The sequence below is a fragment of the Numenius arquata genome, chromosome W (assembly GCF_964106895.1).
Source record: "Numenius arquata chromosome W, bNumArq3.hap1.1, whole genome shotgun sequence".
Taxonomy (NCBI): domain Eukaryota; kingdom Metazoa; phylum Chordata; class Aves; order Charadriiformes; family Scolopacidae; genus Numenius; species Numenius arquata.
In genome coordinates, this window is record NC_133615.1 from 17,782,711 (window position 1) to 17,810,540 (window position 27,830).

General features: G+C 41.0%; 1 protein-coding gene across 1 annotated transcript; it reads left to right on the plus strand.

Annotated features, from left to right (window-relative positions):
- Positions 1-4,853: 4,853 nt before the first annotated feature.
- LOC141476792 (synaptotagmin-4-like) lies at positions 4,854-15,696 on the plus strand. The gene is made up of 4 exons (XM_074165593.1): positions 4,854-4,887; positions 9,893-10,707; positions 12,260-12,380; positions 15,389-15,696. The coding sequence occupies exons 1-4, from the start codon at positions 4,854-4,856 to the stop codon at positions 15,694-15,696; spliced, it is 1,278 nt and encodes a 425-aa protein (XP_074021694.1).
- Positions 15,697-27,830: the final 12,134 nt, after the last annotated feature.

Sequence of the window (27,830 nt, forward strand, 5' to 3'; positions counted from 1 at the left end):
TTTAGTAATCGACTGTCTGTAAGCCACTTATCAGCTCGTTGTTGCAATACACCTCGAATGTTATGGGGGGTGTATACCTTTAGTTCACCTCCTAAGGTGACCTTTCCAACTTCTTCTACCAATAATGCAGTGGCCACTATTGCTTGTAAACAAGTGGGCCACCTGCGGCTTACAGGATCTAGTATTTTAGAATAATATCCTACAGGCTTTCTCTGCCCTGCCCACCCTTGGGTCAGAACCCCATAAGCTGTCCCGTTATCCACATTGATAAAAAGTTGAAAGGGTTTACGGATATCGGGTAAACTGAGGACAGGTGCTTCCACCAGGTTTCTTTTCACGTTCTCCCAGCGCTTCTCATCTTCAGGGGTCCATTTTACTAACCCATTTTTAGTTAGTTTTTCGTACAAGAATTTTACTTTACTGCTGTAATTTTCTATCCACTGTCGACAATACCCTAACAATCCCAACAGCTGTCTTATCTGTCTTTTATTAGTGGGCGCTGTTAGGGATAAAATTCCTTTCACTCTTTCGGGATCTAATTTCTTGTGTCCCTTTGTGAGCCAATGTCCTAAGTATTTTACCTCTTCTTCAGTGAACTGCAATTTGGACTTAGAAACCTTTAACCCCTTGAGGCCCAAAAAGTTTAATAATTTGATGCTCTCATTTCTGACTTCTTCTTCTTGAGTTTTTCCTGCAATCAATAAATCGTCTACGTATTGTATCAGGATTAATCCCTGACTTAATTCGTAGGATTCCAATAATTGTTCCAGAGCTTGTCCAAACAAATTTGGGGATTCTGTGAATCCCTGGGGCAAAACAGTCCACTGTAATTGTTGTTTTCTATGGGTTCTGGGGTCCTCCCACTCGAAAGCAAAATAGTCTCTACATTCTTCTTCTAAGGGACAGGCCCAAAAAGCATCTTTTAAATCTATAACACTATACCATTTATATTCTGGACTTAACCGATTAAGTATAGTGTGTGGGTTAGCCACCACAGGGAACCGGGTAATGGTTCGTTCATTTATGGCTCTCAGATCTTGTACTAAGCGATAGGACCCATCCGGCTTCTTTACGGGCAATATGGGAGTGTTGTGAGGAGACATACAGGGTTCTAAAAGTCCTTGGACCAAAAGTCTCTCAATTACTGGCTGCAACCCTTCTCTCCCTTCTCTGGAGATGGGATACTGTTTTATCCTAATTGGCTGGTCTGGGTCTTTTATAGAGACTGTGATCGGTTTGATATTTAATTTTCCCACCGATCCAGGGCTATACCAAGTTTCTGGATTAATCTTGGCTTCATCTTCAGCGGTTAATAAGCATAACTTTACTTTTAACATCTCTTGGTCTACTTCCAAATTAATTCCTAATTCCACCATCAGGTCTCGTCCCAAAAGGTTATATTCAGCTTCTGGGACCAATAAAAATGTTCCCACCCCATCTTTATTTGGGGCTTCTAGTGCTACATTCCTTATCAGGGGCACCTTGAAAGGTTCCCCTTTTGCACCAATTACTTGGAGTTTATCCTTTGATTCAACACATCCAGATGGTAACTTTTGGACGGTTGATCTTTCGGCACCCGAGTCCACGAGGAACTCGAACACTTCATGCTGAGGACCCAATTTCAATTTTATCAAGGGCTCGGTAACCTTAGGGGTCCCCAGCAAATAGAGCCCCTGACCCCCCTAATCTTCCTTAAAAATCTCCTCATCCTGCATTCTTTTCCGACAATTTCTCTGCAGATGTCCCTTCCTGCGACAATAAAAACATTCTATGTCCTGCGAACCAAATCTCCTTCTTCTCGGTTCTACTGGGCCCTTCCAGGGACTTTCTCTTCTCTTTCCCTGATTTTGCCCTTCCCTTACAGCAGCCATCAGGATTCTGGCTTGTTTCTTCTGACTTTCTTCTTCCCTTCTCACATACACCTTCTGAGCTTCTCGTAGTAACTCATCTAACCCCCTCTCCTGCCAGTCTTCTACTTTCTCTAACTTTCTTCTTATATCTGTCCAAGATTTAGCTACAAATTGAGTTTTCAGCAGGGCTTGACCCACTTGGCTATCGGGGTCTAACCCAGAATATAGCTGTAAACTCTTTCTCAATCTTTCCAGCCATTCGGTGGGGGTTTCATCTTTCTTCTGTTGTTCATTAAAGGCCTTATTGATATTTTGCCCTCTAGGTACAGAATCCCTAATCCCCTGAATTATCATATCACGGAGATCAACCATGTTATTTCTATGTGCGGGGTCTTGATTGTCCCCATTGGGCCTCTGTAAGGGCCATTTTACATCCCCGGCGGGACCATGCTGATGCCTCTGATCCCAGTGTCTCATGCCTGCCATTCTGATCATTCCTCGTTCTTCGTTTGTGAACAAGATCTTTAAAATAGACTCCATCTCGTCCCAAGTATAAATGTTAGGCCCGAGGAATTGATCAAAACGTTCTGCTACCCCTAATGGGTCCTCTAACAAGTGTCCCATTTCTTTCTTAAATTCCCTCACATCCCCGGAGCTGAGGGGTACAGATACAAATCCAACTCCGGGTTGTGGTCCCCCCATAGCAGTCTCCCTTAAGGGATACAATAAATTTTCCTCCCTTCTTTCTCTGATTTGACTTCTAGTTATTCTTCGATTAGAAGGAGGAGTCTCTTCCTCAGGTTCTGTAGGTGCTGTTGGAGGGAGATCTTGCTCAGGACCTTGTGGTGGCGGAGGAGGGGGGACATAGGGTGGGGGGGACACTGGAGGTTCGTCTATGTCCCACCTTTTCTTTTTATCATTTTTCTTTTCCTTTAATGGAAACAAATTAGCGGCCTGAGCCGTGCTCAGGATCCATAAAAAGGCATATTCACTCTCCTCCTTACTAAATGGTCGTTTGTTGTTAACGTATATGTTTAATTGTTGGCATATCCAATCCTCTAAGGATCCATGAATTGGCCAATATATATCTTTTCTTATCTGTTTTCCTCCCCATATTTCCATACAATAATAGACCAATTTCTCCTTGGATTTCCCTTTTAGGGAAGGGGAACTATCCCAATATCGAATCATTAGGCCTAATGGGCTATCTTGGGGTATATCAGGGAGCCCACCCCCACCCCGTATCTTCTGTATGGAACCAGAAGCCTTACTTTTCTTCTGTCCCATCTTCCGGGAGTGCCTTCTCTCACTCAAGTTTCACTCGCTTCCCTCCGTTCGTGGCCCACGCCCTCGCGGACAATGGGAACCGCACTATTAGGAGGTCCACACTCACTTCGTCCGGTGGGCTACTAAGCCCAGTGGACGTCTCAGTCACTCGCACCCCGGGTACCCAATCCCCGACCGAACGGAACCGCAATATACTTACTCACTCCCGAGTCTTCGTCCGGCTCTTTGTGCACAAAAATTACGGGGAACTGCAGTTTCTCCTTTCTCTTTCTTTTTGCTTTCCTATCTCAGTTCGGAAAATCCAGGTGAGCTAAGTCGGAATCTCCTCCAGGACCATCCGAAGATGGGGGCGCCCTCCCAGAGTTGAATTCTGAGTTGGCTGTCTGGATCCGAGTCACGGCACCAAATTTGTTATAGTTGAATTTTAAGACAAATCGAGTCCGAAATAGATTTATTAAATATTTATTAAGGTAGGAAAGCAAAAGCAGCGCTGGGCGGCCGGGGAGTCGCAGCTCCACCAAAGACTCGCAAATTCAGGCAAGCTAAACGACTCCTTTTATCTTCACAGAGGTCGATTGCAACATCTTCGGTACGCCCCTCAGCTTCTTCCGAGGGGCTTCTTGCTTGGGGCAATTTCGATAAGATATCGTCACAGAATCAGCTTATACAATCTATTCTTTTCAGGGTTGATTGGTACAATGGCACACGTTAGCAAGACATTAACGGTTTAACATTCGCTCAAGGTAACACATTCTGATGACATTGTGGTTAAGCCTTTCTTGTCAAACAGGGTGTTCCCATGTTTGGTGTTGCCAGATAACATTGTGGACGTGTATCTTCTGGTTAAATAGGAAGTTCTCAAGACTGCTACAATGGGTTCGTTCCTCTTGCTTAACCTGTTTGATCAGCAAATTACCCTTAGTTACTTATTACAAGGAGTTTTCATGATTCAAATCCAGTAAGTGTATCGCATCAGTCATGGGAGAAATGCATGCCTTGCAGTTGGAGCCAAGGTGTCTGGACCATCTGAGTTGGCATCTCCTTCATGTTGTTGTAGCCTGTCCAGCTGATAGATAAATAATCAAAGAAATAAATCTTACTCCAGCAAAACAGACACACCCATGTATTACATAAGGTGCACTGAATCACAGACACTAGCATTCCATTGTCTGTGTCCGATGGAGAGTGGAAGCTCATATTCTGCAGCAGGGCAGTTAAAATAATCGATGAGTGCGTGTTCAATCCCCAGAAAGGGGGGGGGGAAGGGAGGGAGAGGGAGGGAGGGTGTGGTGGTTGGGGAGGGGGGATGGGAGATGGGAAAGGTGCTGATTTCAGCCCTGTAGCGTCAGGATTGCGTCAATTTGGGTTTCAACCACATCTTCAGTCTCAGAGCAGAGCTACTCAGAAGAGCCAGAACAGGAAGGGGGTTGCAAATCAGTGTGCAAAAAGACCTAAGCTTCCCCTCCTCCCTCTCCTCCAGCCCCCTCGCAGCCTCCTCCTCCACCTTCCCCACTGCTCGTGTCTCTGGGTTGGTTTTTTGTGGTTTGTTTTCTCTTTGCTTTTTTTTTTTCCAACCAAGCTCGAAAAGACGGTTGTCCGGGGTCTGTGAGAGCGGAGACCCGGGGGAAAAGCAGCGCAGCGCGTTCGGGGGCCCGGGCAGGTCGCTTGGTACCCGGGGAGGCGGCTCCGGCTTCCCGGACAGAGCACTCCACCAACATGGCTCCGATAGAGGCCAGTCAGCAGCAGTTCGGTAAGTGTGTCCCGGCCCCAACTCCCCCCCGCCCGCGGGGCTGGGGGCTGCTCCCCCCCGCCCGCGGCGAAGTGCATGCAGGCAGCCTCTGCTGAGCCACCCTGCGCACGCAGCTTGTTGGGAGGAACCTGATTTCTCTCAGACCTCATCGATCTTAGAAGTTGAGTGAATTTGCTTTCTTTCCCTTCTCTGTCTCTCTTTTCATTCCTCCCTACCTGCTCCCCCCAGTAAAGCACTGGGAGAGATGAACAGGTTTGTATAGGTGCATTTTCGGATGAGAGGTTTTGGGGTTGTTTTCTCTGTCTTGGTTAAAGTAGCGTGGCTTCAGAGTTTAATGATGTAAATGCATCCTGTGCCACAGAGAAAATCTTTGTTCAAGTCATCCTTGGAACAATTGTCATTCATTTTTTTCTTGTTGTAAAGAAAGACTTGTCAACCACTAGTTAAAGTGAAGGGTGGTCTTGTAAAGGACATTGCTAGGAAGATGAAAATACAGGATCTTGATCAATCTGGGTTCACTGAGAATAGCAATGATAACAACGAACTTTTCAGTTGTATCATTTCTATGCACTGGATGTAGGGTGATTAACTGTGATACCAGAAGTTTCAGAAACAGTCATATATGTGCACTTATAAAATAGGTACATAAATAGCTTTACTCAGAAAAGCAGTAAGTAGAAATGTTTCTGAACTCGGCGTTACAAATATTGACTCTAGCCTAGATTATATTTGCTTTAGCAGTGGTCTAATTCAAGGATCATTCCACTGACTTAAGTGAAGCAACTCCAGATTTATATCACATAACTGAAATAATAACTTCACCCAGGATCAACAGGCAATGTTTCCTATGAATACATTGCCTTGAATGTTAACCAATTGATTTACATTATGACAACAGGAAGAAATTCAGGTTGCAATATAATTAGTTGTAAATATAAAACCATTTTTGTTACCATTACATCTTCTTTCCTACCCCACCCAACTGATGTTTCTAACCCCACTTGTGACATCATGCTTATCTGATTACTTATTTAAGGAACATAATTAATATTTTAAACATCAAATTGATTCTACCACTGCTTTCAGTAGTTGTAGAATTAAAATATAGCACAACTTCCATTACTATAAAAAGTCTGTCATTTCATGAAAAAGTATTGTAAATGGGCAAATCATTCCTAGAAGCTATTAAAGTATTCTGATTAGTTTTCAATTACTCTTTGCTTTGTACCTTTATACCATGTATATTTAAATTTCTGCAGCCCAGGGAATTCTTGAAACTCAGAGCCACATGCTTAACTTTGAAAAAATACTTTTTGGTTGTATATATAATTTTCAGTCATTTAATTAAGTTCACGGAATCACAGAATTGTCAGAGTTGGAAGGGACCTCTAGAGATCATCTAGTCCAACTCCCCTGCTAAAGCAGGATTGCCTAGAGCACATTACTCAGGACTGCATCCAGGCAGGTCTTGAAAATCTCCAGAGAAGGGGACTCCACAACCTCCTTGGGCAGCCTGTTCCAGTGCTCTGTCACCCTCACCGTAAAGAAGGTTTTTCTCATATTTGAATGGAACTTCCTATGTTCCAGCTTGTGCCCATTGCCCCTCGTCCTGTCACTGGCAACCACCGAAAAGAGTCCAGCTCCATCCTCCTTCAACCCACCCTTTAAGTATTTATAAGCATTAATAAGGTCTCCCCTCAGCCTTCTCTTCTCCAGGCTAAAGAGCCCCAGCTCTCTCAGCCTTTCCTCATAAGGGAGATGCTCTAATCCCTTAATCATCTTTGTTGCCCTATGCTGGACTCTCCCCAGTAGTTCCCTGTCTCTCGTGAACTGGGGAGCTCAGAACCGGACGCGGTATTCCAGTTGTGGCCTCACCAGTGCAGAGTAGAGGGGGAGAATGACCTCCCTCGACCTACTGGCCACACTCTTCCCTATGCAGCCCAGGATTCCATTGGCCCTCTTGGTGACAAGGGCACATTGCTGGCTCATGGATAGTTTGCTATCCACCAGGACTCCCAGATCCTTCTCCTCAGAAGTGCTTTCCAGCAGGTCCACCCCTAACCTATATTGGTGCCTGGGGTTCTTCCTCCCCAGGTGCAGGACCCTACACTTGCCCTTGTTGAACCTCATTAGGTTCTTCTCTGCCCAGCTCTCCAGCCTGTCCAGGTCACACTGGATGGCGACACAGCCCTCTGGAGTGTCGACCAGCCCTCCCAGTTTGGTATCATCAGCAAACTTGCTGAGGATACACTCGGTCCCCTCGTCCAGATCATTGATGAATATGTTGAACAGGACTGGGCCGAGTATTGACCCCTGGGGGACACCACTGGTTACAGGCCTCCAACTCGACCCTGCTCCATTAATTACAACCCTCTGAGTTCTGTCACACAGCCAGCTCTCAATCCACCTCACTGCCCCCTCATCTAGCCCACACTTCCTCAGTTTCCTAATGAGGATGTTATGGGAGACAGTGTCAAAAGCCTTGCTGAAGTCAAGGGAGATGACATCTGCTGCTCTCCCCTCATCCAGCCATCCAGTTATAATATCATAGAAAGCTATCAGATTGGTCAAGCATGATTTACCCTTGGTAAATCTGTGTTGACCACTCCCAATAACTTCCTGTTCTTCAACATGTTTGGAGATGACATCCAGAACAAGTCGCTCCGTTACCTCCCCGGGGACGGAGGTGAGACTAATTGGCCTGTAGTTCCCTGGGTCCTCCTTCTTGCCCTTTTTGTAGACTGGTGTGATGTTTGCCTTTCTCCAGTCCTCAGGCACCTCTCCTGTTCTCCATGACCTTTCAAAGATGATGGAGAGTGGCCCAGCAACAACAATTCTTACAATTAAGTATGTAGGCTGATACAGCTTGTAGGCAAAGTGACATGAATATTATCAGAATAAATTAATAGCCAGGCCCGATCCTTTCTGTGCTGGAACATCATGTCCTACTTTGCTCTGATAGTACTGTAGATTTTTTTGAATCATCCCACTAAAAAGGAAATGTATAGTGGCAGCACATCTATCTGCCCAGCTTTTACCTGGATGAAGCCTATTTAGTAATACATAGAGGGCGATAGTTTTGCTTTTCTCACCCAGAATGATCTGCTAATCATTTACGAGAGAACCAGAACTGTTACACAATTGCTTTTATGCATAAACAATGGAATTCCATTAATATTCTACTGATCTTCCAGTGTTGCAAGGAATAAAGATTAAGCTCTGATTGTTACACTGTGAGAGGTTTAAACTCACTTAGTAATGTTACTTATGGGCAAAATTGGATTTCCAATTAGTTGTGCTCATTTGCTCCTTCGATGCATGCTTTGAAGGGCTAATGATACTCTATATGTAACTAATGTGTCCACATGACAATTGAAGTTTTAACACTTTCTCAGTTTTCTCTTTATTCAGTTTAAAAGTCTAGGATTCATATTAAAGTAGAAGAGAATTATGTTTTAATGTTTTTCTTATATACTCCTAAAAGGTAATGAACTTTCCTGTAAACTCCCCGTAGCTTTGATTCATAGTGTCTTAAATGCAAATCTTAGTGATTATCAATGATATACTTCGGACTTCTGACTGCCCAATGTCACATTTATCTGGAAAAGACACTTAATATATAAGTATTCTAAATTTTCTTGATAGACTTCCTCCTGCAAAGTATTGAAAATCCCTTTGAAACTACTGAGTGTTATAACCTCCAATTAAACTCAGTACTTTCAAGAGATACCTCCAGGAAATTATGGGATCAGACCATAAAAATGAGTAAATTGAGCGTACAAAGTATTCTAAGAAGCAGTGTGAAAAGCAGATGATGTATCGGTCTATGTATTCGGTCACAACAACACCAAGCAACGCTACAGGCTCGGGGAAGAGTGGCTGGAAAGCTGCCCAGCAGAAAAGGACCTGGGGGTGTTGGTGGACAGCCGGCTTAACATGAGCCAGATGTGTGCCCAGGTGGCCAAGAAGGCCAACGGCATCCGGGCCTGTATCAGGAATAGCGTGGCCAGCAGGAGTAGGGAAGTGATTGTGCCTCTGTACTCGGCCCTGGTGAGGCCTCACCTCGAGTACTGTGTTCATTTCTGGGCCCCTCACTACAGGAAGGACATTGAAGTGCTGGAGCATGTCCAGAGGAGAGCCACCAAGCTGGCGAGGGGTCTAGAGAACAAGTCCTATGAGGAGAGGCTGAGGGAACTGGGCACGTTTAGTTTGGAGAAGAGGAGGCTGAGGGGGGACCTCATTGCCCTCTACAACTACCTGAAAGGAGGTTGTAGAGAGGTGGGTGTTGGCCTCTTCTCCCAAGGGAATAATGACAGGACCAGAGGAAATGGTCTGAAGTTGCGGCAGGGGAGGTTTAGATTAGGTATTAGGAAGAATTACTTTACTGAGAGAGTGGTCAGGCACTGGAACAGCCTGCCCAGGGAGGTGGTGGAGTCGCCATCCCTGGAGGTATTTAAGGAACGTGTAGACATGGCACTTCAGGGCATGCTCTAGTGGCTGAGATTGTGGGGGTCTTTTGTGTGTGTATGGTTGGACTCGGTGATCTCAGAGGTCCTTTCCAACCATGAAGATCCTGTGATTCTGTGATCTATAAGTAATGAATCTATTTTATCTAACCAACAAAGCTCCATAAACTCAAAGATGAAACCTTCTGAGAGCTGGTATTACTCACAAACATATAAACTCAGAAACTACACACAGAGGGATGAGATAGTTGAGCAATTACTAATGGTTATTACTCTTTGGATGGGAATAGTATTTTCCTCCCAAACACTCTGTGTATGGAAAAACACTAACATAACAAGCATGCCTTAGAATGGGAGTACACATGCATGACTGCAGGTAATGAGCAATATGAACAACACAAAGCACTTTCAGTCTGTTGATTCTGCTGCTATTACCATCTTGTATCAGTTTGTTTTACTAAATTATTACTTTATTAAATATCACACAGAGTCCAAGGCATTGCTGCTTATGTGCTTGTTGCTATTTATTTGACTTGCAGATGAAATTCCTACAGTGGTTGGGATCTTTAGTGCATTTGGCCTTGCCTTCTCTGTCTCCCTTTTTGCTTGGATCTGCTGTCAACGTAAATCTTCCAAATCCAATAAGACCCCTCCATATAAGTTTGTCCATGTTCTGAAGGGGGTTGATATTTACCCCGAGAATCTCAACACTAAGAAGAAGTTTGGAGCAGATGATAGAAGTGAAGCAAATAACAAATCAGCGATGTCAAAGAATTCTCTCCATCTTGACCTGAAGAAGAGAGATCTAAATGGCAACTTCCCCAAAACAACCCCTAAAATCCAGAGCTCTCCAGATCTTGACAGTTTGTCTCCTAAGCACTTTGCAGAAAGGAAGAAAGATTCAGTATCCCCTGATAGTTTAAAATCCATCATTTCCCTGTCATCTGAAGATAAACAAGACAAGCTAGGAACTCTCTTTTTCTCCTTAGAGTACAACTTTGAGAAAAAGGCATTTGTAGTGAACATCAAAGAAGCACATGGGCTGCCAGCAATGGATGAACAGTCAATGACTTCTGATCCCTACATCAAAATGACAATCCTGCCTGAGAAAAAGCACAAGGTAAAAACCAGAGTGCTGAGAAAAACCTTAGATCCAGCTTTCGATGAGACCTTCACGTTTTATGGAATCCCCTATAGCCAAATTCAAGACTTAACACTTCACTTTATGATCCTGAGCTTTGACAGATTTTCCAGAGATGATGTCATTGGAGAAGTCCTCATTCCCCTTGAAGGAATTGAATTGTCAGAAGGAAGGCTGCTAATGGACAGAGAGATCATCAAAAGAAATGTTAGAGTAACATTTTTTATTTAAACTGTAAAAGTGTTGTGCTCGTGTTAGCTATGATTCTTGTGTAATGCTGCTAGCATCTTGGAAAGAAAAGGGAACAAGTTAATCATGCAAGTCATTGAGATGCTTTCATAATGGCAGTATGAGGATGCAGTTACACAAATGTAATAAAAGAACACTACAGTGAGCATGTTGCAAGAAACTGTTAATGTCCTAAACTCTACTTGCTTATTCAGCTGGTCCAGCAAGTTTGAGTGGACCCATTTACATTAGGTCAAGTGGCCTCAGTCCACATTAATTTGCTTTAAAAGGAAAGAATGCAAAGATTTATATATTATTCCCCATCTCCTCCCTCTCCTTTTCTGTTTGAAATCATTCTTTCTTAAAGCTTATTGAAGTCGAAGTCAAAGTCAATGTAAATCTTTCACTTCAACTACATGGTTTTTATAGCAGATCCTGAAAGAATGCAGCGTAGTCTTTAGTTAAGAAATTGGAACCTGTTAGAGACCATTTTGTTGATGCAGTAGTATGTTCTTGCACTTCAGTGCTGTTACTACCTTCTCTCTCGAGAACTGTGACACAGGCTGCAGCCCTACTAAGGACAGTAAGGCATGAAGTCAATGGCAAAACATACTGACTTCACTGGGCTAAAAATATTTCATAGGATTTTGTCTCATTTCAGAATGTAAAGATCATTTACAACCATCATAGCTGAACCACAGAAATGCACATGCATCACACGCACGTCTCAATCTCTACTAAGGAAGTGGAATGTGTATTGACTTTCAATTTGATTATTTTGAAAGAGCAAGCATGCCGCCAAATCAAATAAATGTCTACCAGACAACATACCTATAATTAATACTGTTATTTTGCAATTCTATTGCTATATTACAACAATTATAACTATGTCACTGATATTTTGTTTATATACCAGAAAACCAAATAAGTTATAAGGTATTATTTTTGCTTGTTTCCCTTGCCTTCCTCCTGTGAAATAAACAACGCCTGCAAATTCAAATCATGCAATCATAGAGGAAGTCTTTGATCTCATCTTTATTTCATTTATATTATACTACTTTAGAAGGTGTCAGAGATGAGATTTCACTAACTGTTTGAATCCTTCCAGTTTAAAAACATTTTACTGAAGATTTTTTTAATTTACCTTTATTCATTTTTTTTTCAATATATCTTTATGGAATTTTTGTTTGGCTTGAGATCTTTTTCTCTCTTTTTTTCTCAGGATTTCATTTCTAATCTCTGAAGCTAATGATGTCATGTCAGCCTATATTTTTACTTATTTGTTATTTATTTTTGCTCAGTCTAATAACCAACCATAAGAAGAGTTATATAACTACAATAGAGGGAAATTATATTTGCTATGTAAAGCAGCATAGCTCCATAAGTTATATCCTTTTACACCATTTCAGAACATACAGTTATGTGGCATTTTATAAATCTTCTTAATTCTAGTTTAAAGCTTGGTCAATATAATTGCTTATAGTCTTTCTTTCTTTCTTTCTTTCTTTCTTTTCTTTCTTTCTTTCTATTTCCTCAGAAATCATCTGGGTGTGGAGCATTACTGATCTCTCTCTGTTATCAGTCTTCAACAAACACGCTCACTGTGGTTGTTTTAAAAGCCAGGCATCTACCTGAATCTGATGTGTCAGGATTATCAGGTAATGAATATGCCCTAAGAATATAAAACAAACAGAAGACAGCTGAAATGTGGCATTTCAAAGACTAAAAATAGTCCATAAATGCAGAAATGGTATCTCTATTATTTGCAGCCTATTAATTTTATTAATATCTAGGTCAATGCTTTATTTTCCAGGGCATGTATTTTACAAATTTGTTTTTCAATCACATGTTGAAAAACATGACATCTGTCAGCAGTGGAAACCAATGAGTTTAGTGATTGTCTTGAACAGAATCCACCTGCCATAATTATGAGATGTTGTTTGCAGATACTAAAAGCTTCTATTTATGACCAAAAAAAATCAGTTTATTTATAGATCAGTATTGAGTGAGATCATCATAGGGTTTATTTCAGCTGAGCACCAAGAAAAGCAACCAGTTACATCTGTGCTGAATTTGGCCCACTGAGCACTAACATTTATTTGGCAAGGTGAAGAGGTGAACTATGCCAGTGCTGGAAGCAGGTTGTAACATAACACCCATGCTTTATCATGAGCTGTAATTGGGGTGCACTAAGGAGGAGCAGTTTTTGCACTCCCTTCTCATGGTCTTGTGCTATTTTGCTTTCCGTGGAACCTCCTTTGAAGCCAATACTAGAACTGTACTTAGATGCACATTAACGCTAGATAACATAATAACGGAATAAAATTTAACGTACAATATACAAAGGATAAGACAACCACACAAAAAGAACAGTACAAAGGACTATACAAACAGTAGCACATCTGCTGTTGATTATAGGACTGACACTTTCATTTCACAGGATTTTTTAAAAGAAGCAGAAGAGGAAGTAGTTTTGGGAACCACTGAATCATAATTACTACAGCCAATAATAGTCTTTCTACTTCTCATACCAAGAAATACCACAATTTACCTAGAAAGTTAGCCCATTCTGGATCCAACACAACAAAACTATAGATAGCTCCCATTTACAGGATGGAATTCCATTGAAATCCTCCTTCTGATCTCAATTTTATTCTCATATAAGGAGAGAGGATATAAATGAAGCCCAACACTATAAGAGAGCATATGTACTTTTAATAATCAACCCCAAATTCAGAGCAGATAGTAGAGGTTTCATAAAGAAAACATGACAGCAAGCTGATCTCAACAGACCAAATCTGCCTGAGGTTCACCCAAGTGGGAAAATAACTTGAAGACAAAAGCCCTCCTAGTCTCAGTAGCCACCTGGACCCTACAGCACATCCAAACTACACATTTGTTTACTGTATCTCTTATGAGTAAAACTATAAATTCTGTTTGCTCTTTCCACTTCCCTCAGTACAACTTTGCTAACTATAAGAGGAATATAATATTTCTAAGAGATACAGGCAGCCATGCTACACCTGGACACCTAGTTAATTTAGACAGTTCTTCATTATTTGCTGTTCATCAGCAAGGCCAGGTTCAACACCTGTTGGGTGTCAGTAACACTGCACTCACAACAGTCCTTATTTCCTCTGTGACTTTCTCCTCAGCCCAACATAAATCTTGAACAAGGAGGAGATGAATTGGTGTTTCTATGGGGTCAGCTAAACAATCGCATAACTCAATCTCCTTAGGAGGATGGGAACTTTATTACTCAGAAGCTGTTCCATTCCCACAACCTCCTTGGTTTCCTTGATCACTGGTGTTGAGGTCTCCTAACAGACCTAATAAAATCAAGAGGAACATTCTAGACTTATCTAGTAGATGGCCAGAAGTAACAGTCAAAAAATGTCCTTTAAACAGAAATGAGCAACAGTGTGAATCCACTGATGGATACTGATCCAGATATTTTTAATGCTTGTGTGGCATAGTCATTCCAAAGCCAATGAACATTAAACCCTATTTTTAAAATGTTTATTATAGTGATAGAGTATGAAAGCAAAGATGTATTCTGTCATACCTTACTACTCTTAAACTAGTGTCTGTTCGAGGAAACAAAAACCTTTTCATCATCTGACCATTTTAGTCTGAAAAGTTTGGCATAGAATTTCTAAATATGGTTCAGTTTTAATTTTACTTTTTTAAAAACTATTCAACTATTCTCTATGTTTATTACCTGATTGTTTACATAGGCTATTTTCTTTGGCTAGTTTCAGTAGAAAGGATTTTGTACTGCATCTTTGCATCACGAGAATTTGGAAACAGGCCCACATTTGCACTGAAATAAATGCCAAGGTACTTGAAAGGGATGATTTTTAAAGCGTTCTCTTGAATTCCTCTGAAGGAAGAAATAGACCCATTGTTGAAGACTATAGCAAAGCAATCTTGCAACAGTTGAGCAATTATAAGGAATGCAAATACTCAATGTTGGTTGACAGCTAAAAATACGGACATTTTCCCTTCCCTTCTTCAACAGTAGTACAATACAGACATAAAGTCAAGTACATATCCTAACAACAAGTGTACCTTACATATAAAGTTTAGTTCAATAAAAATTGGTGGGAACAATTTAATCAAGCTAATTGATAGAACCGTAACAGAAATGAATTGCTTCCATTCATCCATTCTCAGCATGAGCTTATTCTTTCCTTTCTGAGGCTTTTCTTTGCACGAGTTTTATAACACAAATGATTATACCATACTGGTAGAACGCATGAAAAGCAGATTTCTGTTACACATAAATATGTAATGATACATATTTATCAGAGTCCATTAGAAATTTGTGTATTTTCAGACCACCTTTGCACGTAGTAAAGATGTTATTAGGGTTAATGGACAGGATTTATCTCATGAAGGAGACACCTGTATTTGGTCAGATGAATCATGCCCTAAGCTTCACTGACTATCTTGATTACATCTTTGGTAATCATAGAGTTTAAAGGGACTAATTCAGATGCGACCACAAAAATTGGATGAGATGAATCATCTTTAATAACTTGAAACATCTCCTCATTGTTATGTAATTATGTTGGTAAATTATAAAATTTACCATTAACTAGATCAAGGAATTTCTAAATGACACTGTTCAATAACTGATCTGTGCTCTCTCTTTTCATTGCAGACCCTTACATCAAAGTGAACTTGTACCATGCTAAGAAGAGAATTTCTAAAAAGAAAACCCATGTGAAGAAATGCACCCCCAATGCAGTTTTCAATGAATTGTTTGTCTTTGACATTCCTTGTGAGAGCCTTGATGATATCAGCATTGAATTTTTGGTTTTAGATTCAGATAGGGGGTCAAGGAATGAGGTCATTTGCTGGTTAACCTTGGGATCTTCAGCAGAAGGAACAGGTGGAGAGCACTGGAAAGAAATTTGTGAATACCCTAGGAGACAAATTGCCAAATGGCATATGTTGTGGGATGCTTAGCAACTTAGAGAGGGGTTGGAACTTGAAAAACTATATATATTTCCATAGGCAAGAAGCAGTTTTCTTTCTTTGCTATGTATAATTACAGTCTTGTAACTACAGGACTTTTTTTGAGGGGTGGGGGAATAAAAAATGGATTGAATTATCAGAACAGAAGATAACTAAATTTTCACAGTAAATAAAGGAACTTCTGTTTCATTAGACTTCAACATAATTGGGTGAGATTCATATTCTTCTGGAGTCTAAATAGCCTGAAACTTCTGAAGCAGTATAAACTTCAATAAGAACAGACTATGTTTTATAAAAAGGTCACTGGAAACCTTATTAGTACTGTTATACAGAAGAAGATAACCCCATTAAAATATATTGCTAGATTTAAAAAAACCCACCTGTGGCTTATTGGGGAAGGGGCCAAGTCTGTAAAAGCCATAGGGAATGAGGGTGAGTAGGAGGGGAATTCTTTCTGCCCCTCCATCAGAAATCTTCTTTTATGAAAATTCAATCATTGTTTGTAAGTTTTGGTTACTTATACTTTAATCATCCCAAAGACTGAAGAGATTTTTTGCAATTTGCTTTACATATCACATCACGTGCAACTAGTTGTTTTATGTGTGGAAATACTGTATAATTATTTACACTTGAATTTTTTAATATGTATATATATAACTTGTTTTATTACAGTGACCAAAATAGATACATTCTACAAATCGTTGAGCAAGTTAACATAGGTTGTTTTGTTAAAAGGGCTCCTTTACAGGTGACTGCACATGTTACAGTATATCTAGAATTTGGGATTAGATATGGCTTGTATGTTTTTCCTCTAGCAAGGATTACACTTTAAGCATTTCAAGCCATGGGAAACCATTTCTATTGAGATGAGGTAACATACATGACATTCCAGTCAATGACCTTTCACCAATTATATTTTAAGCCATTCAGTACTACTTAAAGAAAAGTTGTTTCTTTTGTTTCATTAAAGAACAAACAAAATAGTGAGACAAAGAACAAAACCTTATTCTGCTGTTTAAGTTCCTGAACTGTGAGTAATGCCATTACAGTCAGTAAGACTACTCCCAACATACAAAGTTTACTGCATTTTAAACTTTTGCAGGATAGGAAACCAAGCTCATATTATAATTTCTCCAATATTATGTTAGACAAACTACTTGAAAAGTACATTTCACTTAGATTATACGCATTAATGTCCATTACTGATTGTACTGAAAATTGGTGGTGGTAAGGGAAAATAACATCCTGATTTCACATTAGTATGACATATGTATGTTTAAACTGTGCCAGGCCAGGGCAGTATCAAGTGTAACATAAACAAGTATATAAATAAAGCATTTAGACCTGTGAAATTTACTCTTTGTCACACCAGATAGGTTTTTAGGCTGTCAGAACTATAGCACAACTATAAACCGATTATTTCCTAAAGTTTGTACGCTGATTTCTGATACAGAATTATTTGCAAATATTACTCTTACATCATTTTCAATTACAATATATATAAAGAAGAATATAATGATGTTAGTTGTTGACATAAGGATTTAAAAAGTGGAAAAATATTTTCAGTATTTTTGCATATTTTGCCACGTGTAATCCCACTGAAGTGAATGAGACTATTTCAGAATTAAGGTATTGCTCAATGCGAATAAAGGTAACAGAATGGGCATGCCAGGTAAAAAAAAACATACATTGGATGTCAAATTACTTTCATTAAGCAACAGATCCAGGTCTTATTCAAAACTATTGGAGATTTGTTGTTGACTTTACCTGTTCTCATATGGCCAAATTATGTTTGCAGTAAAGGACACTGAAATATGAAATATGCAAGTAGACAAATAGTACTGGAAGAATTCTATTGAGGCTCTTCCAGGCTTTGTGTCAGTATTTTCTCCAGTTTTTGAGAACGTGTTTGATATAACAGTGTTTATAAAGTTCTGTAAAAATACATTTTCAAAATAGCATAAACATGCTTTTTATGATAATGCTCAATGTAAAAAAACTGCATATTGTATGTATAAATGAGAGGAATATTTTTTGCTTATTTCTTTAGAAAGCTGATTAACTGCTTAAGGGCTAAAGTTTGTCAGCCACATTCAAGAAGAGCTAATCCAAAGACACCAAGTTGAAGGAAACATGCCCACAGGCTTCAGTGGGATTTGAAGTGCAATCACAGAGCAAAACTCTTTCTTGTGAGTCAACCCAGCAATATCAATGGGACCATGGATAAGGGGAGACAGTTTGATCTAATCAGTTTAAGTCATTACCACACAACCAGAGTTGTTACAATTTCTAGTAAGGAAAGAACTTTACCAGGAAAGTGATTGCATGAAAGAGAGTGGAAAAGCTTGTAATTAAAAAAAAATTGAGGTTTTGCATATTGGCCCATAAGTAGTACATTATCTCTACAAATGAGATGACAGGAGTCATCCGTCTCCAATGGACACAAATTCTAACAGGGGAAAAAAAATCCACCTTTTTGAACTAATGATGGGCTGTGACCATCTTTCATTTTGCATTGAAAAAGTTGTCATCAATTTTTTTTTTCAAGTTTCTATAAAAGCTTGAGGGTTAATATTTCTACCAGCTAAATGGCAGATGTTGGTGGGGGTAGGGGGAAGGAATGGGAAAGGGAAGCAAAGACATTTTTATTAAATCTAAAAAATCCCTGTAAATAGAATTATTTTTTTTCTTTTAAAACAATGTTCAGCTTGACAAGTTGGGTATAGACAACTTGTAACACATCTGTAAATGAAACAAGGCAGGAGCGAATGTAGACTTGTACTGAGATGAGAAATTCTGCTGTTTTATAAAGCATTCAATTCTCATTGTGAATATCTTGAACTCTGTTAAGGATAGTGTACTGCATTAAACATGTAAAAAATGATGTTTGTCTAAGTAGCTTACAAAACCAGTAACTCCTTGAATGGGAGATTATCCATGTCTGGAGATCTGTCGTAACTAAATACCTGATTCATTATGGTATTGTAACTTAATTGAAGCTATTTGAGAGGAAGCATGGTGTATGAGATTTTGTAAGTTATTTGTGCTGGTTCTGTATGTTGTGCCATGTGTGTAAGACAAGAATAAACTGCTGCTTTCGTTCATCCCATCCCAAAACAATTATCCCACCACTGTATCTTTTCCTGAGATTTCTGCTATTGTTTGTATTCATGGTCTACTCTCATGCTTCCATCAAAAAAACCATTTGCCTTGCAAAGTCTTCCTCTTCTCACAGAGGTGATCTAGAATTGTTCTGCCAAATGCTACCTGGGCATATCACATGTTCTTTATTCGTAGCTTCTTGCTGCATACTTGCATTTGTCTTGAATCGTACTGTACACTCAGGCTAGAACCTGAGACATGGTCCATGATAGAAAATCTAAGCCCTACATAGGCCCTACGGGGACTGATATACAAAAGTAAACAAGAATGAATTCCAGCATATTAGATGGAAAAAGGAAAATGCAAGTCACATTACTACTGGAATCCTGGTGACAATCCATTTGTTTTCCAGAAGCAAAAATTATCCCTTGGACAATCACTCTTACTTTCTTTGATGTAAGGAAATCATGTCAGGCACCAGTTTGTCAGGTGAGTCTGGAAGTTAAGGTAGAGAAAGCATTCCTTCAAATGCTATACACAGATACAAACTTTGCTGCTGTGGTCTCTAAGGTTATTAGAGTATTTTACCAGCACAGAACCTAAAGCTAGGGAAGGAAGAAGGCAGTTGCAGCTGGGATACACATTGCCATTTAATGACTCCCATTGTGAGCCTAGAACGGATTGCCTGAAACAGATCCCTGATCCTTGTCAAAGAAATCAATGTATAAAAACTATGACAGGATCCACTAGCCAAATGCATGACACAGAACATCTTCCGTGGGTATAAGATGGTATATTCTCCCTGGCAAATCTGTCCCCAAGAGACAGGTATCAAGTGTGAAAGACTGCTCTTTTCCATCCTATGCAGTCACTTCTTTTTTCTTCCCTACATTGTACTGTTCTCCTCAAACAAGGGTGATTCACGTGTCACATTTCAGACCACCTTCTTCAGGACAGAGATCAAGAATGTCTGTAGGTTTTCCAACTGTAATGCAGCTGAGCCTCAGGAGAAATCTCAAGGCTACTGTCCTGATTGCTATTTGTATCTCAAATTGCTGCAACAGACAAGTCCTGTGAGACTTCACAGAAGCCCTTACAGATGTCCTCCTGTTTGCAGGAGATGTGATTCCTGAGGTGTAACACTATTCTGTAAGCCCCTTGTATTTATACAACGTCACAGACAGCAACATGCTGCGTACACAGTAGTAACACCTAAGCACAGATGATTGTGAACAATATTTCTTTTCCTCAAACAAGATTTGACGTGCGGAAAGCAGACTCCACAACCTGTGAGGTTGCAAAGTAGGTATGTTTATTCGGCACCAGGCAGCACGGGGGGTCGCCCCACCACAATCGTGCACGCCCACCGCGGCAGTTAGCTTAGGATTTATACAATCACACTTTACATATTCAAGGGGCGCCTATACATATCCATGACCTTTCCCCGAAAAGGCGGTCTTTATTACAATGAGTTCTGAGAAATCATTTCCATAGTCTCCACCTTTAACTCCTCCCAGCTGTGCATGTGCAGTGTCTCCTGGTGGTCGTGGGCCGGGGTCTCGGGGATGAAGGCCGTATGTCTTCCTCGCTGTGTACCTCTCGCTTTTAATGTTAATGTGTTGCTCCAGGCCACGGGGTTGGGAAACCAGATGATCGCTCTGTCAGGACAACTGGGTTCCTTCTTTGAATACCAATTGTTCCCTTATCTCCCATCGAGGCCTGATGTGACCACTTTATGGTTTCAACACATCCTTTCTTTGCCTAAACACCTTGGCAATGGCTTTAGGCTATAGATACACAGTTTAAGCCAAGCAATGGCCCTGCTATTAACCCTTGAGTGTTATTTCCCCTTATCAGATTCAAATATGTTCCATGTAAGCTACTGCCTTCTATCTGTGCTCTCTGCTTCATGAGGTCTCATGAAGCTGCTGAACAACTCATGGCACTCTTACAGCTGCTGTGACTGGTACTGATACTTATTTGCTTTGCTCTGCTGATGATTCCTGAGCAATTACCTTAATTCAAAAAGTTCTACCCAGTTCTCACAGGCTTCTCTATAATATCTTTTACTTTCCATCACTAAAAAGCTGTTGCAACATGACCTCGGGTCTAAAGGCTTTGAGGCAGCTTTGGACAACTGATTACAGTTGCAGCATGGCAGCACCTTTTAGTTCAGAAGAAAGAATCAAAGTCAATAAGAAGATAAATGGGAGGATTTAATTTCTTTGCTATGTTATTTTCATTTGTATTCTTATGCTAGTTTTGCTATTGTGTGTCTGAAGTACTTTGTGCATGACCAGAGAACGTCCTGTGGTCACAGAAGTGAAAGCTCTGATTACACCACCAGCAACACAATCAACCATTGTCTTGCCAGATGAGTTGACTTCTGCTTGAGCCTTTCAGCCTCAGTAGCAGGACTGAGGAGACACCACCTAGGTCCCCATGCCTTACCCCTGCCCCCAGAGCTCTGCTGTGGGTTAACAGGATTGTGGAAGAAGCAAAGACCAGAAGAAGGAATAGAATAAGCAGGAATACTGGCAGGGGACAGCCGTGAGCAGCACCTAACGAACCATAAACAGAGCCTAACGACCCTACAGATTGGGGGGAAATCCGCCCCTCCGGCAGTTGGGGGTTGCAAGGGGGTGTCGATTGGGAAAGAAGATAACGCTGATGGACTTAGTGATCTGAAAGATTATATAAACTATTTGTTGTAATAAACGATTCTGGTTGCAGCCCCGACCTGAGTCCATGCTCTTCATACGCTACACTCTGCAGTCACTCTTGACATACCTTGGGTTACCCAGCAGTTTGTACCCACATGGAAGAGCTGTAATAGTCCAAGGGCTGGACAAGCCTTGGCAACATCCTGGGTCGATCCTAACCTCATGGCAAGCACCAGACCTCCCAACATATCATCAGGGCAGATCAGAAGATTGGGCCTCCATGCCCAGGTGAAGGGTGTCTCCAGTAACTATCACAGTCCTTTTCTCCTCTGTGAAGACACAAGGTTTGAACTCAGCTGGGTCTGATAAATCCCTGTTTGTTCCTCTTGGTGACCAGGGCAAGGTACTTGTTCTGAAGTTGCATTTGCTCTTATGGCTGTTGCCAGAAGTCACAAGCTTCCAAGCTTTCCCCACTCTGAAAGCCCCCCTCCAACAAATGCCAGACCCCTCCCCAGCTCTCTCTGGACCTATGCCAAAATAATTAGCACCACTTGGTGCTGCAAAGCATGCTCATAGGTGTACTGAGACCATTGCTGCACGACTTCCCAGCAGCCCTACCGAGTCCTGTGGGGAAGGGCTGGGCCTCAGCACACCATGCTATGCTAACTGCTGCTGTGACTCTCGCATCCCCCTCTGCTGCTTGACCTTCCCCTGTAAGGTACCGAATGTTATTGTTGAATTTTAAGACAAATCGAGTCCGAAATAGATTTATTAAATATTTATTAAGGTAGGAAAGCAAAAGCAGCGCTGGGCGGCCGGGGAGTCGCAGCTCCACCAAAGACTCGCAAATTCAGGCAAGCTAAACGACTCCTTTTATCTTCACAGAGGTCGATTGCAACATCTTCGGTACGCCCCTCAGCTTCTTCTGAGGGGCTTCTTGCTTGGGGCAATTTCGATAAGATATCGTCACAGAATCAGCTTATACAATCTATTCTTTTCAGGGTTGATTGGTACAATGGCACACGTTAGCAAGACATTAACGGTTTAACATTCGCTCAAGGTAACACATTCTGATGACATTGTGGTTAAGCCTTTCTTGTCAAACAGGGTGTTCCCATGTTTGGTGTTGCCAGATAACATTGTGGACGTGTATCTTCTGGTTAAATAGGAAGTTCTCAAGACTGCTACAATGGGTTCGTTCCTCTTGCTTAACCTGTTTGATCAGCAAATTACCCTTAGTTACTTATTACAATCCCCCCTTTTTTTATTTATAAGTGATTTGCTGATCAAACCTAGACAATACCTCACAAGCGGCATCTAATTCAGGATTTTTGTTCGGTATAACTTTCATTTCCAGTTCTGATTGCTTCATCACCATTAGCTGCACTTTTTCTAACCTGCCTTTAAAAAAGGTTACAAGTTTATTAATGACACAGGGTCCAAAAGTCAGAGCCAATAGTAACATTATGAGGGGTCCCGCCAAAGTAGAAATTAAGGTAGTCAGCCATGGTGACCAAGATTCATACCAGGAGGACTGAGCCTCTCGTTCCCGTTTTCTTTTCTCTAATCCTTCTCTCAGCTTAGCTAACGAATCTCTTACTACCCCTGTATGGTCAGCATAAAAGCAACATTCTTCACCTAGGGCAGCGCATAATCCTCCGTTTTGCATGAACAAAAGGTCCAATTGAAGGGTTGATGTTTATTTTCTAAAGTTGTGGTAATTAATACCATTAATAGGATACCAGCTTTCATTTCCCCCACTGTTCAGTACCTCTTTGCCTTCCTCGTCTACTCTTTTGCGGAGAGCAACGGGATATTAATATCTTCTCGGCAGCAGCAGGTAGTCTTCAGGGGGATTTTGCTGTTATCCTGTCAATAATTTCCAAGGTCTAAAGAGTTAGTTACCTCTCAAATATATTTCCACCTGTTTGGTTGTTGTGCCCGTTTCCAGGCAAATCTTGTAACACACTGTCTTAAAACTCTATACCAGTCTGTTTCATATATTTCCCAAAGCTCGGGTATTGACAATTCCCACCCACAAAATAATTTACGAATCTCTGCTTGAGCCCGTTGTTCCCTGGTATGTGTCAAATTATTGCGACATTTCATACAATAAGGTTGTCTCTTAAATGAAACACAGGACCATTCTTTATCGCAATTTAAACATCGGCAAACAACCCAACATAAATGTCCGGAAGTGGGGTGTTTCACGCAGGGTATTCTACAGAGATCTCCTATACTGGGCGATTCAGGTATTTCTGTCTCCGTCTCACAGCAAAAAGGAAAAACCTGAGGAGTTCCTGTCAGTTTGTATAATCCAGCCCCCCCCCCGTTTGGTCAGGTATTCTCTCCTCACTCCAAGGTGCAAAATATGCTTTTCGTAGGGTATTTCCAGGTGGTATTTGGAACCATTGATGTAAACTATTTCTTGCTTCCCTTCTGGAGTGGTTCATTTACCGGTCTCGTTTTTCCTTATCTTCATTCGGAGGTCTCCTGGTTCTGATGTTACGGTCCACCTTTCTGGGAAGATAGGTCCCTTAATTCTGCTGGCATGAGTCCATCCTTTTTCTGCTGTCCGTACAGCCGTATCTGTGGTAAGTAAAACAACAAAGGGTCCTTCCCAACGGGGTGTTAGGGAGGTTTCTTTCCAGGTTTTGATTAATACCTGGTCTCCAGGCTGGATTTGGTGTATGGAAATGTCCAAGGGAGGTCTTTGTACTACCAAACCCTTCTTTCTTAGTTCCTGTCTCCTTCTTGTAAGTTCTAAAATATATTCTGTTAAAATTTTATCCTCGACCTTTGGGTGCTCTACTAATAATCCAAAGTCATAAGGCATCCCATACAACATTTCAAAGGGGGATATACCAGTATCTGTCCTAGGTTGAGTTCTAATGTAAAGCAAGGCCAGCGGTAGACATTTAGTCCAATTCATTTTTGTCTCCACCATAAGTTTGATTAGGTGTTTCTTTATTTCCCCATTCATTCTTTCTACTTTCCCGGAACTTTGTGGGTGCCAGGGAGTATGGTATTCCCATTTTGTACCGAACAATTCAGTTGTTTCTTTAATTATTTTGGATGTAAAATGTGGGCCTCGGTCTGAGTCAATTACCGCAATAGTTCCATACCTCGGAATAATTTCTTCCAAGAGAATTTTAATAACTGTCTTTGCAGTAGCCCTTATCACTGGGAAGGCTTCTACAAAGTGCGTAAGGTGATCAACCAAGACTAATAAATACTGATATCTCCCAACCTTCGGTAATTCAGTAAAATCCACTTGTATTTTCTCAAAGGGCCTTTTAGCCAGTTCACGACCCCCTTGAACCTTCTCCCTAAGTTGTCGTTTATTCACTTTGTGACAGGTTAAACATCCCTCTAAGATCCTTTTGGCTAATCCGTATATTCCGATGCAGGCATATTTTGTTTCAAACTGATCCACTAAAGCCTGAATTCCCCAATGGGTTTTATGGTGTAATTTATTTAGTATTCCTCTGGCTAATCCCTTTGGAAGAATTTCCCTACCATCTGGTAGCAGCCATTTATCACCATCTCTTTTTGCTCCAATTTGTTTTAGCTTATCCAATTCTTGGAGAGTGAAAGTCTTCTCTATTTTTAGCCTTTCAGGTTCCTCTCCCAAGGTCTGAACCATTAACAAGGCAGCCCGTTTTGTCTCTGCGTCGGCTAGATTGTTTCCTCTTACTGTATGGGTTAGTCCCTTCTGATGTCCTTTTACATGGACTATGGCTATCTTTAGTGGACCTCTTAAGGCCTTTAAAACTTCTTGGATTAGTTTTTCATGGACTAATCCCTTTCCCTGGGTGTTAATTAAGCCCCTCTCTTCCCAAATTTTTCCAAAGGTATGCACCACCCCAAAGGCATACTTTAAATCTGTATAAATGGTTCCAATTTTATTTTCTAAAAGTTTTAATGCTCTCATCATAACATATAACTCACATGCTTGTGCGGACCAAGCTTTATTTAATGGTCCTGACTCTTTTATCTGAAAGGTATACCCGTCCACAATAGCATATCCCGATTTCCGTTGTCCTTCAACCACTCGTGAGGAACCATCCACAAATAATTTCTCCCCTTTGCCTAGTTCATCTTCCTCTAAATCCTCCCTTATCTTAGTTTGCAAATTTATTAGTTGGAGACAGTCATGTGTCAAATCTTCCCTAGGTTCCCCATATAAAAATTGGGCAGGATTCTGAACAGAGGTGGTTTCCATTTCTAACCTAGGGGAGTTAATCAAAATTCCCTCATATTTTAGTAATCAACTGTCTGTAAGCCACTTATCAGCTCGTTGTTGCAATACTCCTCGAATGTTATGGGGGGTGTATACCTTTAGTTCACCTCCTAAGGTGACCTTTCCAACTTCTTCTACCAATAATGCAGTGGCCACTATTGCTTGTAAACAAGTGGGCCACCCGCGGCTTACAGGATCTAGTATTTTAGAATAATATCCTACAGGCTTTCTCTGCCCTGCCCACCCTTGGGTCAGAACCCCATAAGCTGTCTCATTATCCACATTGATAAAAAGTTGAAAGGGTTTACGGATATCGGGTAAACTGAGGACAGGTGCTTCCACCAGGTTTCTTTTCACGTTCTCCCAGCGCTTCTCATCTTCAGGGGTCCATTTTACTAACCCATTTTTAGTTAGTTTTTCGTACAAGAATTTTACTTTACTGCTGTAATTTTCTATCCACTGTCGACAATACCCTAACAATCCCAACAGCTGTCTTATCTGTCTTTTATTAGTGGGCGCTGTTAGGGATAAAATTCCTTTCACTCTTTCAGGATCTAATTTCTTGTGTCCCTTTGTGAGCCAATGTCCCAAATATTTTACCTCTTCTTCAGTGAACTGCAATTTGGACTTAGAAACCTTTAACCCCTTGAGGCCCAAAAAGTTTAATAATTTGATGCTCTCATTTCTGACTTCTTCTTGAGTTTTTCCTGCAATCAATAAATCGTCTATGTATTGAATCAGGATTAATCCCTGACTTAATTCGTAGGATTCCAATAATTGTTCCAGAGCTTGTCCAAACAAATTTGGGGATTCTGTGAATCCCTGGGGCAAAACAGTCCACCGTAATTGTTGTTTTCTATGGGTTCTGGGGTCCTCCCACTCGAAAGCAAAATAGTCTCTACATTCTTCTTCTAAGGGACAGGCCCAAAAAGCATCTTTTAAATCTATAACACTATACCATTTATATTCTGGACTTAACCGATTAAGTATAGTGTGTGGGTTAGCCACCACAGGGAACCGGGTAATGGTTTGTTCGTTTATGGCTCTCAGATCTTGTACTAAGCGATAGGACCCATCCGGCTTCTTTACGGGCAATATGGGAGTGTTGTGAGGAGACATATACAAGCTTCTAAAAGTCCTTGGACCAAAAGTCTCTCAATTACTGGCTGCAACCCTTCTCTCCCTTCTCTGGAGATGGGATACTGTTTTATCCTAATTGGCTGGTCTGGGTCTTTTATAGAGACTGTGATCGGTTTGATATTTAATTTTCCCACCGATCCAGGGCTATACCAAGTTTCTGGATTAATCTTGGCTTCATCTTCAGCGGTTAATAAGCATAACTTTACTTTTAACATCTCTTGGTCTACTTCCAAATTAATTCCTAATTCCACCATCAGGTCTCGTCCCAAAAGGTTATATTCAGCTTCTGGGACCAATAAAAATGTTCCCACCCCATCTTTATTTGGGGCTTCTAGTGCTACATTCCTTATCAGGGGCACCTTGAAAGGTTCCCCTTTTGCACCAATTACTTGGAGTTTATCCTTTGATTCAACACATCCAGATGGTAACTTTTGGACGGTTGATCTTTCAGCACCCGAGTCCACGAGGAACTCGAACACTTCATGCTGAGGACCTAATTTCAATTTTATCAAGGGCTCGGTAACCTTAGGGGTCCCCAGCAAATAGAGCCCCTGACCCCCCTAATCTTCCTTAAAAATCTCCTCATCCTGCATTCTTTTCCGACAATTTCTCTGCAGATGTCCCTTCCTGCGACAATAAAAACATTCTATGTCCTGCAAACCAAATCTCCTTCTTCTCGGTTCTACTGGGCCCTTCCAGGGACTTTCTCTTCTCTTTCCCTGATTTTGCCCTTCCCTTACAGCAGCCATCAGGATTCTGGCTTGTTTCTTCTGACTTTCTTCTTCCCTTCTCACATACACCTTCTGAGCTTCTCGTAGTAACTCATCTAACCCCCTCTCCTGCCAGTCTTCTACTTTCTCTAACTTTCTTCTTATATCTGTCCAAGATTTAGCTACAAATTGAGTTTTCAGCAGGGCTTGACCCACTTGGCTATCGGGGTCTAACCCAGAATATAGCTGTAAACTCTTTCTCAATCT